A 13509-nucleotide genomic window follows, 5' to 3' on the forward strand; every position below is an offset into this window, starting at 1 on the left:
TAGCTGGTCAGCTTCTCTTTTTAAAAAGATTTTTTGGCTGTGTTGGGTCTTCGTTGCTGCGCGCGGGCTTTCTCTAGTTGCGGCGAGTGGGGGCTACTCTTTGTTGTGGTGCGTGGGCTTCCCATTGCGGTGGCTTCTCTTGTTGCGGAGCACGGGCTCTAGGTGCGCGGGCTTCAGTAGTTGTGGCGCACGGGGTGTCTCAGCAGTTGTGGCTCGTGGGCTCTAGACCGCAGGCTCAGTAGTTGTGGCGTATGGGTTTAGTTGCTCCGTGGCATGTGGGATCTTCCCGGACCAGGGCTCAAACCCTTGTCCCCTGCGTTGGCAGGCAGATTCTTAACCACTGTGCCACCAGGGAAGTCCCCAGCTTCTCTATTTTTTTAATCCCCACTTCCAACTCAGGACCAATCAGAGGAAGCTAAGTATGCTTCCCCAAACCAGTCACAGAGGATGCTCTACTTCTAGTTAGCCCACCTCCAGCTATCCCACGGCCAATCACAGCACACCTGATGCCTCTGCTTTTTCACTATAAAGCTTTCCTACTCCTCTGCCTGCCTTTAAGTCTCTGCCAGACACAGGTGGTGGTAGCAAACTCTGAACAAGTAGCTTGTTCTGTTTGTTCTGAGTTGGGTGTTCTTCACACACAGTATGTGCCTTCTGCATGGAGAAGCCGGGTGACTTTACCTACCGAGGGACTGTGTGTTTGATGATTCTCAGATGTGTGACTTCTTACTCGTTTTACTCGTTTGTGGGAAGCATCTAACGGGCCTCCAAAACTTGGCCCAAAGTTATTATTGTTCTCATTAATGATGAGGAAACAAGTTGAGAGAAGTAAAATTGCTGTTACCTGCCTGGTGAGTTAGGGTCAGAGGCCAGGTCTCGAGTTACCCCAAGCACTGGCTCTTAACCTCTGTCCTATAACTGGCTCATTCCCCCTGAGCCTACATTTCCTCTCTGTAAAACAAGAATAATAACATCATATTAAGTTGAACCAAATGAAACAGAATTTTTGTACTTTGAAAAAGTTTGAATACGGAATTCCCTGGTGGTCCAGTGGTTAGGACTCCATGCTCTTACTGTTGAGGGCCCTGGTTCAATCCCTGGTGGCGGAACTAAGGTCCCACAAGCCGTGCGGCGTGGCCAAAAAAAAAAAAAAAAAAAAGAGGTTGAATATTGGCAATTTTATACAGTTCAACCTAATATAATGTTGTGAGGATGAAATAAAATAAAACGATGTTAAACTGAAGGCAATATAACATTTCGATTAGTAACACAGGACTCCAGAAACACTTCCCAGGATTTAAATTCCTACTCCACCCTTTTCTGGCTGTTCGGTCTTGGGCCATCTGACCCATCTGTGCCTCAGTTTCTTCAGCCATAAAAAGGAGATATAAGACAGGTCAACAATGCCTTACTTGCAATTCTGAAATCCAAAAAGCTTTGGAAAAACAAGTTTTGTGGCAAACTCATTTGGTAGCAAATTTTGACCTGAGCTGACCAGAGGCTATTTATAGTCTATATTTATCCCACTTAGTGTGAAAAAGCATATGTTCTGCTGAAGGAATATTACGTTTGACTTTAGGGTGTTGCCCCAGACTCTCTGAGGTTGTCATGTATTATACTCATGTAGGGAGTTATTATTTCAAATACTGCTTCTGAAACAAAGCTGAGTTTATTACATGCCAAGCACAGGAGAACGGTGTGGCAGAACACAGCCTCCTGAACAAAGCAAAGAGCTGATCTTTATATGTTTGCACCAAAGCACAGCTGTTGCTGATTGGGGCTGGTTTCTGGGATTCTGGATTCCATAGTTACTTATTCACAGTTTGGGATTAGGGCCAAAGAGCTGTCAGTCTTCCAACTTCTTTCTTGAATTTGGAGAATAGGAACTTTTTATTCACACCTTGTGACTTTTCTAAAATATGAAAAATCCTGCATTCTGAGACACACCTGGCCCAAGAGGTTCAGATAAGGAACAGTGGACCTTAAGTATTGATACTTACCTCACAGGTTATTGCGAGGATTTAATGAGTTAATCTATGTGAAATGACTGGATTGCTTCCCGGCAGAGGAAAGCTGTGTGGCTGGCGATTTTTTTTTTTTAAATCATAAACTCATACAGGGCCAAAAACTTAGCTTTCAGTTGTAAAGTATTTATCAAGTGCCTACTATGTGCAACGCTTTGAGAATACAACGTGAACAGGAGACTTGATCTTCTGCCGATTTAAGTCTGGATCCTTTTTTTCTTTTCCGGTTCCTTAGGGTAAGCGTTCTAACGGCAGGATTGTTCATGCAGGCTCTGGAAGGCGTTTCTCCACCAGGGCTTCTTTCTGTGGCCGTTCGGTTTACCCCTTGCACCGCGGCCACTCATGCCTACGCGGTGCACGCACTCGGCACACACCTGCCCCTGCGTGATCGCACCCCCCGCGACCGCCAGATTCCCTTCAAAAGAGGAACACCTTTCCGAGGGGGCCAGCCCCGTAGGAGCGCCCAGCTTCGCTCGGGCCGAGGTGTTCCAGTCCTAACCAGCCCCGGGCCATTCCTGCCGCGGCGGGAGAAGCTGGAGGCGCCACGGGAAGCTACCCCGCGCAGCGTGCTGGCCCCTCCCCTCCCCACGTCTCCTGGCGCCCGAGGGGGCGGGGCCGGACGCGCGCCGCCCGGGACTCCGCCCGCAAACGGCCTGCCGATTGGCCGATGGGGCCAGTGTTCCTCCGGCAGAGCGCGCCTCCCCCCCGATTTCCCGCCAGCAGGCCCCGCGCGGTACTTGCTGTGCCTCTAGCGGCTCGGTCCGACAGAGCGGTTGGGCCTCGGCGACCGTGGCCATGTCGCGACAGAGCACGCTGTACAGCTTCTTCCCCAAGTCTCCAGCCCTGAATAATGCCAGCAAAGGCCCGGTCGGGGCCTCAAGTGAAAGCGCCGCCGCCGCTGCCACCGGGGCCTCCCCTTCCCCAGGCGAGGATGCGGCCTGGAGCGAGGCCGGGCCTGGGCCGGGGCCCCTGGCGGGCTCCACTTCGCGGGCCGAGGCGAGGAACCTCAACGGAGGGCTGCGGAAGTCGGCAGCCCCTGCGGTCCCCGCCAGGTAGCGGGGTGTCGGGGTGCAGGGAGGTCGCCTTAGGGGCCTGGGGCGTGCGCGGCCAGGCCCTGGGCTCGGAGGAGGTGGTGCAGTGGGGGGAGGCGCAGGGAGCCCAGGGAAGGGAGGCTCGCCTCAGGGTTGGGGGGCTGGGGTGCTCGGCCAGCGCCTGGGCTCGGAGGAGGTGGGGTTGCATATTTGGCTTGAAAGAGCGCAGGGAGCCTTGGGGGTGTAGCTTGTAAACAGGGTAGGAGGAAATCGGCTGTGTACGAAGGGTTGGAGGGGAAGGGAGGACGCGCTTAGTTCGGAGGTAGAGGAGGACACGCGGCCCGTCAGGTGGGGGGGGAGGAGGAGTGGAAGGTGCTCGGGGCAGGGAGGAGAAATGAGAATCGGGAGAACTGAGGGTGCGGCGGGAAGAGAAAAGAGCTTGCCTGCTCGGCGTGGGGTGCGCCCCCAGGGCGAGGGAGGGGGTGGTGCCTGCCCGGGGCGGGGGAGGGGTGGCGGGAAGGAGGAATGCCCGCCGGGGGGATGACCGCCGGCCACCTGCAGGTTGTGGGGCGCGGCGTGCTGCGAGTGTGATTCCCGGGGGACGTTTCTCCTTCACAGCTGGGACGGTGAATTACCGGTCCAGTAGTCGTTGGAGGAATACGCTCGATGTTTGGGTGAGAGCCTCGGACTCGAAGCCTCTGGCGGGGTGGGCGGGCGGGCCCTCGGCCTGGGTATGGGGGTTGGGGGGTGGACGACGAGTTTAGAGCGCGAGGGGTGTGTCCACTCGTAGACGGAGGGGCCTGATTGGTGATAGTAAGGATTGCAGGGGCGGGGGAGCAGCAAGTGCAGGGATCCCGCTGGCTCATTCTGTAGGTAGACAGCATATGCCCCCAAACAGATGAAAGTTTAGGAACAGTGTTAATTTTGACACCTGGAAGTATTGTGCTAGTTGAAAATAATGTTAGTTTAAGGAATAGTGCATCTTTTCCTTTTTTGTTTTTTGGCCGCCCCCTCTCCGCCAGGCTTTTGGGATCTCAGTCCCCGACCAGGGATTGAACCCCGACCCCAGCAGTGACAGCCAGGAATCCTAACCACTAGACCACCAGGGAACTCCCTGATATAGTGCATCTTTTGTTGGCGATTTCAGGGGAGGTTGGGGCTGTGTAATTTTTCCGGAATTGAGAGTGAGCCTCCAAAGGCCTTGATCTGACTCTGGGCGGGGACGTATGGACGCGATTATGGGGAAGCCTGCCCAGAGGTGTCTTCCTCGCCTTCTCGGCAGTTCAGTGCTGTTCCAGGGCTTGGCTGGCCTTTGTTGGAGCAGCGGGCGACATTTTGAAAAGCTCGCATTTACTGTATCCCAGGTATTGTATTAGGCATTGTGTGTAATGGTAGCCATTTGAAAGGATGAAGAAATAGTGGTACAGAAAAATAAAGAACGCATTCAAGATCAGAAACTTGAGTAGTTGATTTACAATGTCCTGCGTTTTAGGTGTTCTACAGATTTTTCAAAGTCTACGTGGAATTACAGTGTTATTCTCCTTTAAGCGACCCTCTCAAGCAGTTTATGTAGTTGTGTGAAGAGTAGCAGGATATGCCACCCCAGAATGTGCCTCTGGCATAGAGGCTATTTTGAACTGATAATTTTTGAGAAACGGGGGACACAGAAACGGGGACACTGGAGAAGCTCTGAGAGCTATAGAAGTTACTCTTCTGTAAGGGAAATTTACATTTAAAAAGGAAATCTCCATTTGTAAGGATGTCTCCCTCTCTGTACTAGGAACAGAAGAGTGACTCTAAATCACCAGAAACTTATTAAATGGAGAAGGCACTGACTGAAATCTGCATAACAACCATACCCTTGTTTTTTGTTCTTTTCCTGGTAACCTCCCTTATCTGTCCCCGCCACCCCATCTTTCTTTTGTCTTTATAAAGCTGCAGATATGTTTTAAGATGGTGACTCGGGCCATTTCCAGGAGTTACTCAGTGTTTCTTAGTATCTCCCACGTTTATGGGGAGGTATACATGTTAATAAACTTTTGCCTGTCTTTTTCTTGTTAATCCTTTATTACAGGGGCTCTTAGCCAAGAACTCAGAAGGGTAAAGGGGAAAATATTTTTCCTTCCCTACATGTGCATCCTCTGTAACAGACTATTTTTCATGGTGAGAGATGCACAATGTGTTAATAATGTTTACTTAAACATGAATTTGATTCTTCCTGCATCCATTCTAAACGGATGGAAGTATTTATTGTATGGTTGTGCTTTATGTGTTGAAGAGCATATGCTCTTTGTTTTTTTGAGGTCTGAATTTAGGAGACTTGTAAAAGCATAACATTGTTTACACTTGACCACCTACTATGGGGACTACTTCCAAAGTATTCAGGAAAGATGGGCATTTGATACTAGGCTTCTAAAGAAACTCTCCATTCAGTATATAGATTTGGCTTTCTTTTTTTCTTAATTTTTGAATTTTATTTTTTTATACATAGATTTGGCTTTCATTCAACAAATGTTAACGTATCTACTCTGGCAGGCACAGTATTGGGCACTGTAGATCCTGGATATAACAGTGAACGGGACAAGCAAAAAGGCAATTCTAGAGCAGGAGCAGAGTCGGTGAGCTCCGTGTGCTTTGGGGGGAGAATGGGGTATGTGTGGGTCCGGGTAGGCTTTCAGCTCTCTAGGCTGAGACCAGAGGACAAGAAGAAGTTAGCCAGGCTACTGTGGAGGTGAGGGAGTTTTAGAAGCTGGTGCAGGAAGAGGAAGGTCCTGCAAATTGAGAATGAAGAGGAGGCAGGAGCCTTAGGTATGCAGAGATCCAGTCACCAACAGGCTGATGGGCTACAAAGACATTTGGACTTTTTCTGAGGGTCGTTGAACTCTTTAAAAGAAGTTGAGCATCTTTTAATGGTCATTTGTCATTTAGTTTTTCTCTTGTGCTCCAGTGTTAAAGTGTTTTGCCTGTTTTTTTCTTTTTTTTTCCCCTTAGTTACTTTGTCAGTCAGGTGTGATGCAAAAGTATTTTTCCACTTGTGTTGATGAGAGAAAGGAAGGAGTCGAGGTGACATCAGTTTCAATAAATGGCTATAGGATGTGTGTTTATGCACTCTAGGCCTGCTTCTCAATACTTTATTTCTTCTGTAGTTTATTAAGACCATAATTGAAAGAGCTGTGAGCAGGGCTTCTGACAACTAAATCTGGGTTTTTTAAGCAAGTCTTAGCTAGTTTATTTTTCACAGTCTCGTTTCAGTGATAATTATCTGTTGATTATGAGAAATGAGGGCAGTAAAAAATTTTAAGTGTATGCCATGTACTCATTTATAGGAGTGGTGTGTCAGACATTGACAAGTTTTTTTTTCCCTAAGAGCCTTTAGTTAAAGGTAACTATCTGCCCTAGTTGTAGGTGCCTTTCCTGAGAATTTTCATACAATTAAATCTATTTATAGTAATATATTTTCCAAATAATATCACACCTAATATAATATTATTGTAAGAAAAGTATTCAAGCTTTTAAAAAAGTATCATTGTGGACTCAGTTTCACAGACCTCATTTGATTTAATCGATATAACTAAAACTGGTATTTAAAAAGATGCTGAACTTATAATTTGGTCAATGGGAGCCTCTTTTAAGCTGGCTTTTATGACTTTTTAACATTGCCCTCAGAACTTTATTTTTTATTTTTGGCTGTGTTGGGTCTTCGTTGCTGCACGCGGGCTTTCCCTAGTTGCGGCGAGCAGGGGCTACTCTTCGTTGCGGTGCGCGGGCTTCTTATTGCGGTGGCTTCTCTTGTTGCAGAGCACGGGCTCTAGGCTGGTGGGCTTCAGTAGTTGTGGCGCACGGGCTCAGTGGTTGTGGCTTGCAGGCTCTAGAGCACAGGCTCAGTAGATGTGGCGCATGGGCTTAGTTGCTCCGCGGCATGTGGGATCCTCCCAGACCAGGGCTCGAACCCGTGTCCCCTGCATCGGCAGGCGGACTCTTAACCACTGCGCCACCAGGGCAGTCCCTGCCCTCAGAACTTTTGAAAACATCTTTTCATTCTGATGACGATGGTCAATGTCCCTGCTTCTTAAGCTGCTCTCCGAAGAACCCTGGTTTCTTTTAGTTTTTTATGTAGACTTCCTTTCTAATAATATTTAGGAAACAGTTTCAGAGGCCAGTTTGGATGATAATTTATTATTTAGGAAATAGTTTTAGAGGCCAGTTTGGATGATAATTTATATGGTCACCATAGACCTAATGCGTAAGTGATGGGTGCCATAGTTATGCAAGCTGAAGGAAAGAAAGCCAGGTATGTGGGCAGAGGTACAGGTAGATGGGCAGGTATGATGGGAGCCTTTGTTATTAATTGCTCTGATTACTTGTCTTTTCTCATTAGCTGTTTGAGGGTAGGGGAATTCTGCTCTAATAGTCCACCTTAAGAGGTAGATACAAACACTGATAGTATGATTTCTAAAGTTGGCTTGAGAGCATGTTTCACATTTGTGAAACTTGTATTTACATACACAAGTTTTTGTTAAACATACCCAGTCTATCTTTTATTGTTTATAGGAGCAAATTCTAGCAGTACATTGGTATCTACTGATTCTTTTTTAAAAAGTAGATAGCCAAAAATTTTGCTTACAAATTTGGGGCACAACTAGTAATCGACACCAAGGTAATGGGCTGAAGAGGGAGCAAAAATAATGTGATTTTTAAAAAAATTACTTATTTATTTATTTATGGCTGTGTTAGGTCTTCGTTTCTGTGCGAGGGCTTTCTCTAGTTGCGGCAAGTGGGGGCCACTCTTCATCACGGTGCGTGGGCCTCTCACTATCGCAGCCTCTCTTGTTGCGGAGCACAGGCTCCAGATGCGCAGGCTCAGTAATTGTGGCTCACGGGCCTAGTTGCTCCGCAGCATGTGGGATCTTCCCAGACCAGGGCTCGAACCCGTGTCCCCTGCATTGGCAGGCAGATTCTCAACCACTGCGCCACCAGGGAAGCCCCAAATAATGTGATTTTTAAAGCAAAAGCTTAAAGATCTGTTCACTGTATATTTAGCTTAAGTCATTTCTTTTTTTTTTTTTTTTTAATTTTATATATTTATTTATGGCTGTGTTGGGTCTTCGTTTCTGTGCGAGGGCTTTCTGTAGTTGCGGCGAGCGGGGGCCACCCTTCATCGCGGTGCGCGGCCCTCTCACTGTCGCGGCCTCTCTTGTTGCGGAGCACAGGCTCCAGACGCGCAGGCTCAGTAGTTGTGGCTCACGGGCCCAGTTGCTCCGCGGCATGTGGGATCTTCCCAGACCAGGGCTCGAACCCGTGTCCCCTGCATTGGCAGGCAGATTCTCAACCACTGCGCCACCAGGGAAGCCCTTAAGTCATTTCTTATTTTTAGTTGTATGAAGGCTTTTACACTTGTTTTTCTGAGCTGTCACCTTTTCCTCTTACCTTTTTAAAACTGTCTTTAAAATCCCAAGAATATCAAACATTTGAGATATATTATCATTTTATTTTTTAAATTTATTTTTAATAACTTTATTTATTTATTTTTGGCTGCGTTGGGTCTTTGTTGCTGCACGCGGGCTTTCTCTAGTTCCAGAGAGCGGAGGCTACTTTTCGTTGCAGTGCACGGGCTTTTCGTTGCAGTGGCTTCTCTTGTTGCGGAGCATGGGCTCTAGGTGCGCGGCTCAGTAGTTGTGGTGCACGTGCTTAATTGCTCCGCCGCATGTGGGATCTTCCTGGACCAGGGCTTGAATCCGTGTCCCGTGCATTGGCAGGCGGATTCTTAAACCACTGCGCCACCAGGGAAGTCCCAGCTTGTGGTTTTCTGATACCAGTGTGTGATAGACTTTGTGGTTAAGTGGCTACCTGCCTAAGTTAAGGGAAAGCCTGCTTGACAGTTCCACAGAAAGATAAGGGTCTTTGTCTCCTGTTAATTAATGGATATGTTAGGAAGGATGAAGCACTTAAGAAGTCTGAATGGTGCAGACACAGCTCCCTGTTTGAAGATGAGCCTTGTGTTTGACAGCAATAATTATAAAGTTGTGCAGGTTGCTATAGATTTCTAAGTTGAAAGAAGAATGTACCTTAAAGGCCCTTGATATAAGCACCAGCTGAAGCCATGCTCCTGTTCTGGTTTCTTTTCTAACTGTCCAGCATAGGGATTTCCATATTCACATTTTTTGAAGAAAGAAATACTTTAATTTTATGATTGGGCCTGATTTTATAAGGTGGCCTCAATTGATGGTTCAAAAATGTCTAAAATATTCTGTTTGTAATGTACTTATTTTACATTTGTAGTTATTCAGCGAAAACCTGTAAGCGGGCTTAGAAAATCTTGGTATATAGTACTTGAGCAGGGTTTATCAGTTGTTGTGCCCTCTCCATCACTGAGGGACTCTTGTAGTCTGTTACTGGACACTGCTACCCTTCTCCCTCTCCTTTCCCCTCCTCTCCCTTCCTCAGGAAACCTTTAGGGCTAAATCAGCTTTTGTGAAGATTGAATCTCCTGTTGATTCTGTAGGCATTATGTACTCAACTATTTTGGGTACATTAGGCACTTATCTCATGACTTAAGTTTTTCCATAAAGCTAGATTTTTAGGGTGGGGGGGTAGTGTGCTATAGGTAGCTTTTGGAGTATTTGGAATACATTGGAGCAAAGTCGATAATATTGAATATAAGTAGCAAATTTATACAGTCGGTATGTTTGGTATTAATACTTTGGGTCAGATCCTGTTCCTGATGTATACCATATTTGTAGTACAGGTGTTACTCATTATAATTTGGATCACAAGTACAGTGAATTTATGTCTTTTTCCTGCTATCAGTAGTCTATCAGAATTCTGCCACAGTTTTTAAACCTTGAATAATTCTGAGATAGTCTCTAACCTTAATACCATTATATTTGTGTTTGTCTTAATAAACATTGTGATATTTGCTTATGTTTTTAAAAATAACTTGAAAATATGTTTTTAAAAAATCATTAATTCTAGAAATTGTTCCTGAATATTAATGCCAGAAAATTTCAAAAGAGTCTTAAAGATACCTTCCTTAAAATTGCTTATTTGTAGGTAATTGCCTTTAATGTAGCTTAACAAAATATTAACCAAATTATGTATTTCCTTTTGGCAACAGTTCTTGTGACTTCTCACCAGGTGATTTGGTTTGGGCCAAGATGGAGGGTTACCCTTGGTGGCCTTGCCTGGTTTACAACCACCCTTTTGATGGAACATTCATCCGTGAGAAAGGAAAGTCTGCCCGAGTTCATGTACAGTTTTTTGATGACAGCCCAACAAGGGGCTGGGTTAGCAGAAGGCTATTAAAGCCATATACAGGTAAAAGATTCACTCTGCAGATTGTGTATGTTTGTGAGAGAGAGAGCATGCACGCACACATGAGTCTGAGTGTTAGTGTCTCCCATACAGTGGAATTAAGCATATTTTACTCGAATAAATTGCAGGAGTGGTGTGGTGAAAGCTTCTAGCATGGGAAAAGGATAAGATGCAGCTGGTCTTAAGCCAGTTTGTTGTGCGGAGTGGAATTTTTATTTCCATCCTGAGTGACTTATAGCAATATCATATCATTAAAGGAAAAATGATTTCATGATTGGATCTCGTGATTTGGACCAAAATGCCAAACTCAGACATGAAAAGAGTAAATTAAAGTGTTCCCATCTTAAAGGTTCCAAAAGAAAATGCAGCCAAGATGCATAGAATATAGATCAGTGACATTCTTTAGGACAGATGGAGATGCATGCTACCTGGCCTTCAAAATCCTCACCTTATGAGCACATCTGCGTTGAGTTTCACATCAGAAATCAGACTTCTGGGACCTTAACTTTCTCTTCCCAGGCCCAGCCTTATTTATCACAGACATCAGCAGTCCTGCATTTATAGCTTCACTTGGGCTGGGTGCACCCTATCAGTCTCTTGGATTGTACAGTGCATGTACAGTATGACTGCAGGATGCAGTGCCTGAACACTCCAGCATGTACAGGTTTTTCTCCACTATCTTCAGACTCTCCTGGCTAGGACATTGTTGAACTCAGTGTTTTGGAATCAGAACAATGTTCAGTTTCCCAGAAACCTCTAGGAATCATGCCTTTTGGTCATAGTGCTCCTCATCCTGCAGGGCAGGGACGGCACACTGAAGAGTTAAGTCCACACAGAAATCTGACATGCAGGATGGAAAGAAAATAAGGGAATTTGGTTCGGTCTTCTCCACTAATTTGCTGTGTAATCTTATTTTCTGATTCTGTTTGCATATATATAAAATGAGAGAGAGAGTTGGACCAGATGATAAATGAGGTCTTTTTCCAGGACTCATTTTGAGATTCTAAACAAAGCTTTGGCAAAAAAGGACTTTAAAAAGAGATCAAAAAAGTTTACATTTATGTTGTAATTATTTTATAAAACCAACCACCCGTGTGCATACTGCTCTCTGCCCTTTAAATATCCAGATTGTTGCAATACGTGTATGTGAATAAATCAGCAAAGAGGCATGCATGAAAAAAAGTAGGCCTTTGGGGGGCATGGTCTTAGAGCTGTAGTTTGCATCAGAGGTTTTGGGGAATGACGATGACACCAGATAGGTGGGGGGGTAAGTACAGCTGCAGCAGGTACTCTGGGAAAAGTTCAGAGCTACTCTTAATGATTTTGATTGTTGCAGTTTGTAGTTTTGGTGCAGCTCTTTAGAGAATTGAGAAATTGCAGCTTTGTTTTAGTCAGCTTATGAACGTTGCTAATTCCATGGAAATTTAGGATGTCCCATCAGTTTTAGTATATAGAAAGAAGGGTGTAATATAATGTTTGGATCTGTTAGACAAGTTCAGGTTAGTTTTCCAACTATAGGTATATTCAGGTAGAAGAAGAGAAAAGACATTCCTGGTTATGCCTCTTGGAAAAGAACTAAAACAATTCTGTATCATTGGTCTTGTGGATAGAAATTTTGCTCAGTGGATGGAAATGTCATTTAATACTATAGCTCTTTGAAATGAAATGAATAAAGGAAAAGTTTTACTTTAAAGCAGAGCAAGACATTTTGATGCAACTGTTTTGAAAAAATTTAACATTACAAGTCTGAACTGGGTTACTGTCCCAAAATGTAGGATTTTTTTTTTTTTTTAACATCTTATCTAACTGCCTTGGGAACAAACTTATTTTTAATATCATTGCTTCATTTAAGTGACAGTGTAGTTTTTGCCTTCCTTAAGTAATGTTTTTTTAAAAAGGGTCTCAAACCCCCTTTACATCTCATGCCTCACCTGAAGAGGTGTGCCTAGGTGTTTAGGGTCACAGTCCCAGGTCATTATAGAAGAGAGACTAAGTGGTCCTGGGTGACCAACAGTTAAGGCAGCTTAAAGGAGGTAAAATAGGTAATTTCAGTTTCACTGGTAGTTTTTCCCTGAAAATTCCTTCCTTGTAGGCTTTATTGATCTATCTGTATCAATCAAAAATAATGGGAGATTAAAAATTATACTTGATTGTTGTCACTCTTGTTCCTTAGGGCAAGTGTTATACATTGAGCCAAATATCCAGCCAGCAGTTCCTATTTATAAATAAATATATATATATGTTTTTTAGGTTCAAAGTCAAAGGAAGCCCAGAAAGGAGGTCATTTCTACAGTTCAAAGCCTGAAATACTCAGAGCAATGCAACGTGCAGATGAAGCCTTGAATAAAGACAAGATTAAGAGGCTTGAATTGGCAGTGTGTGATGAGCCCTCAGAACCAGAGGAGGAAGAAGAGACGGAGGTGGGACAGTGCTAACAGGCGGTTGTTACTTCTGTTAGGAGAGTGATGAAAAAGGGTCAGGGGCATATTAGAGTGGTATTTTCCATATATCTATTTAGTACTCATACATGCATACTTCTATACATTCCTGGACTATAGGTCATGTTATATTATTTAGAATCTCAGCAGCCTAGCACCCCCTTTTTTTTTTTTTTTTTTTAGCACCCCTGTTTACTTAAGTTCTCAAGCCTGCTAGAAAGACACATGCTGTAAAAGGCAGTACCATTTTGGTAACCAGTAGAGAGAGCTAGGGACAGTAAGGACATGGTGATAAAATTGGTCATGGTGTCTGGTAATAAGCTTCTGTATGAGGATGTGGAAATTAATTATCCAGTTTTATGCTCTAATACTTTTTGTTGTATTTTGGATTGGTAAGAATAGAGGTTGAGTAACCTTGAAATACAACCTTGGTTTCAAATATTAATGGTCACTATTTGAGTGAATTAAATCTTGTTAAGGAAATGAACAAATAATTGGTATATTTAAAACAAACATCATTATTCTCTAATTCAGTAAATTAATGCCATGTGCTTAAAAAGATTAATCTATAACTAAGCTTGATTTTGTTTTATTCTATTCTAGATGAGATAGGCAATAAGTAAGTTAATATAATGAGTATTTTAAGAGAAATGAAAGAAGAGTTTCTAATCTTTGAGGTTGAGACCAGAGATCATAATGTTACTC

The 13509-nt window shown here is 44.4% G+C and overlaps 1 protein-coding gene across 5 annotated transcripts in view; it reads left to right on the forward strand.

Annotated features, from left to right (window-relative positions):
• Positions 1-13509, forward strand: part of MSH6 (mutS homolog 6) — a 143832-nt gene that overhangs the window by 122769 nt on the left and 7554 nt on the right. For 3 of the 5 annotated variants that reach the window (XM_068565014.1, XM_068565013.1, XM_068565017.1), the window contains exons 1-3: positions 2744-3076; positions 10170-10369; positions 12617-12786. In XM_068565014.1, the coding sequence (XP_068421115.1) occupies positions 2820-3076; positions 10170-10369; positions 12617-12786 (627 nt within the window). In that variant the 5' untranslated portion in view covers positions 2744-2819. Of the gene's footprint in view, positions 1-2743; positions 3077-10169; positions 10370-12616; positions 12787-13509 lie in introns of those variants that run through there. The other 2 variants (XM_068565016.1, XM_068565015.1) reach the window with 2 other exon arrangements.

Source organism: Eschrichtius robustus, chromosome 15 (genome assembly GCF_028021215.1).
Source record: "Eschrichtius robustus isolate mEscRob2 chromosome 15, mEscRob2.pri, whole genome shotgun sequence".
NCBI lineage: Eukaryota > Metazoa > Chordata > Mammalia > Artiodactyla > Eschrichtiidae > Eschrichtius > Eschrichtius robustus.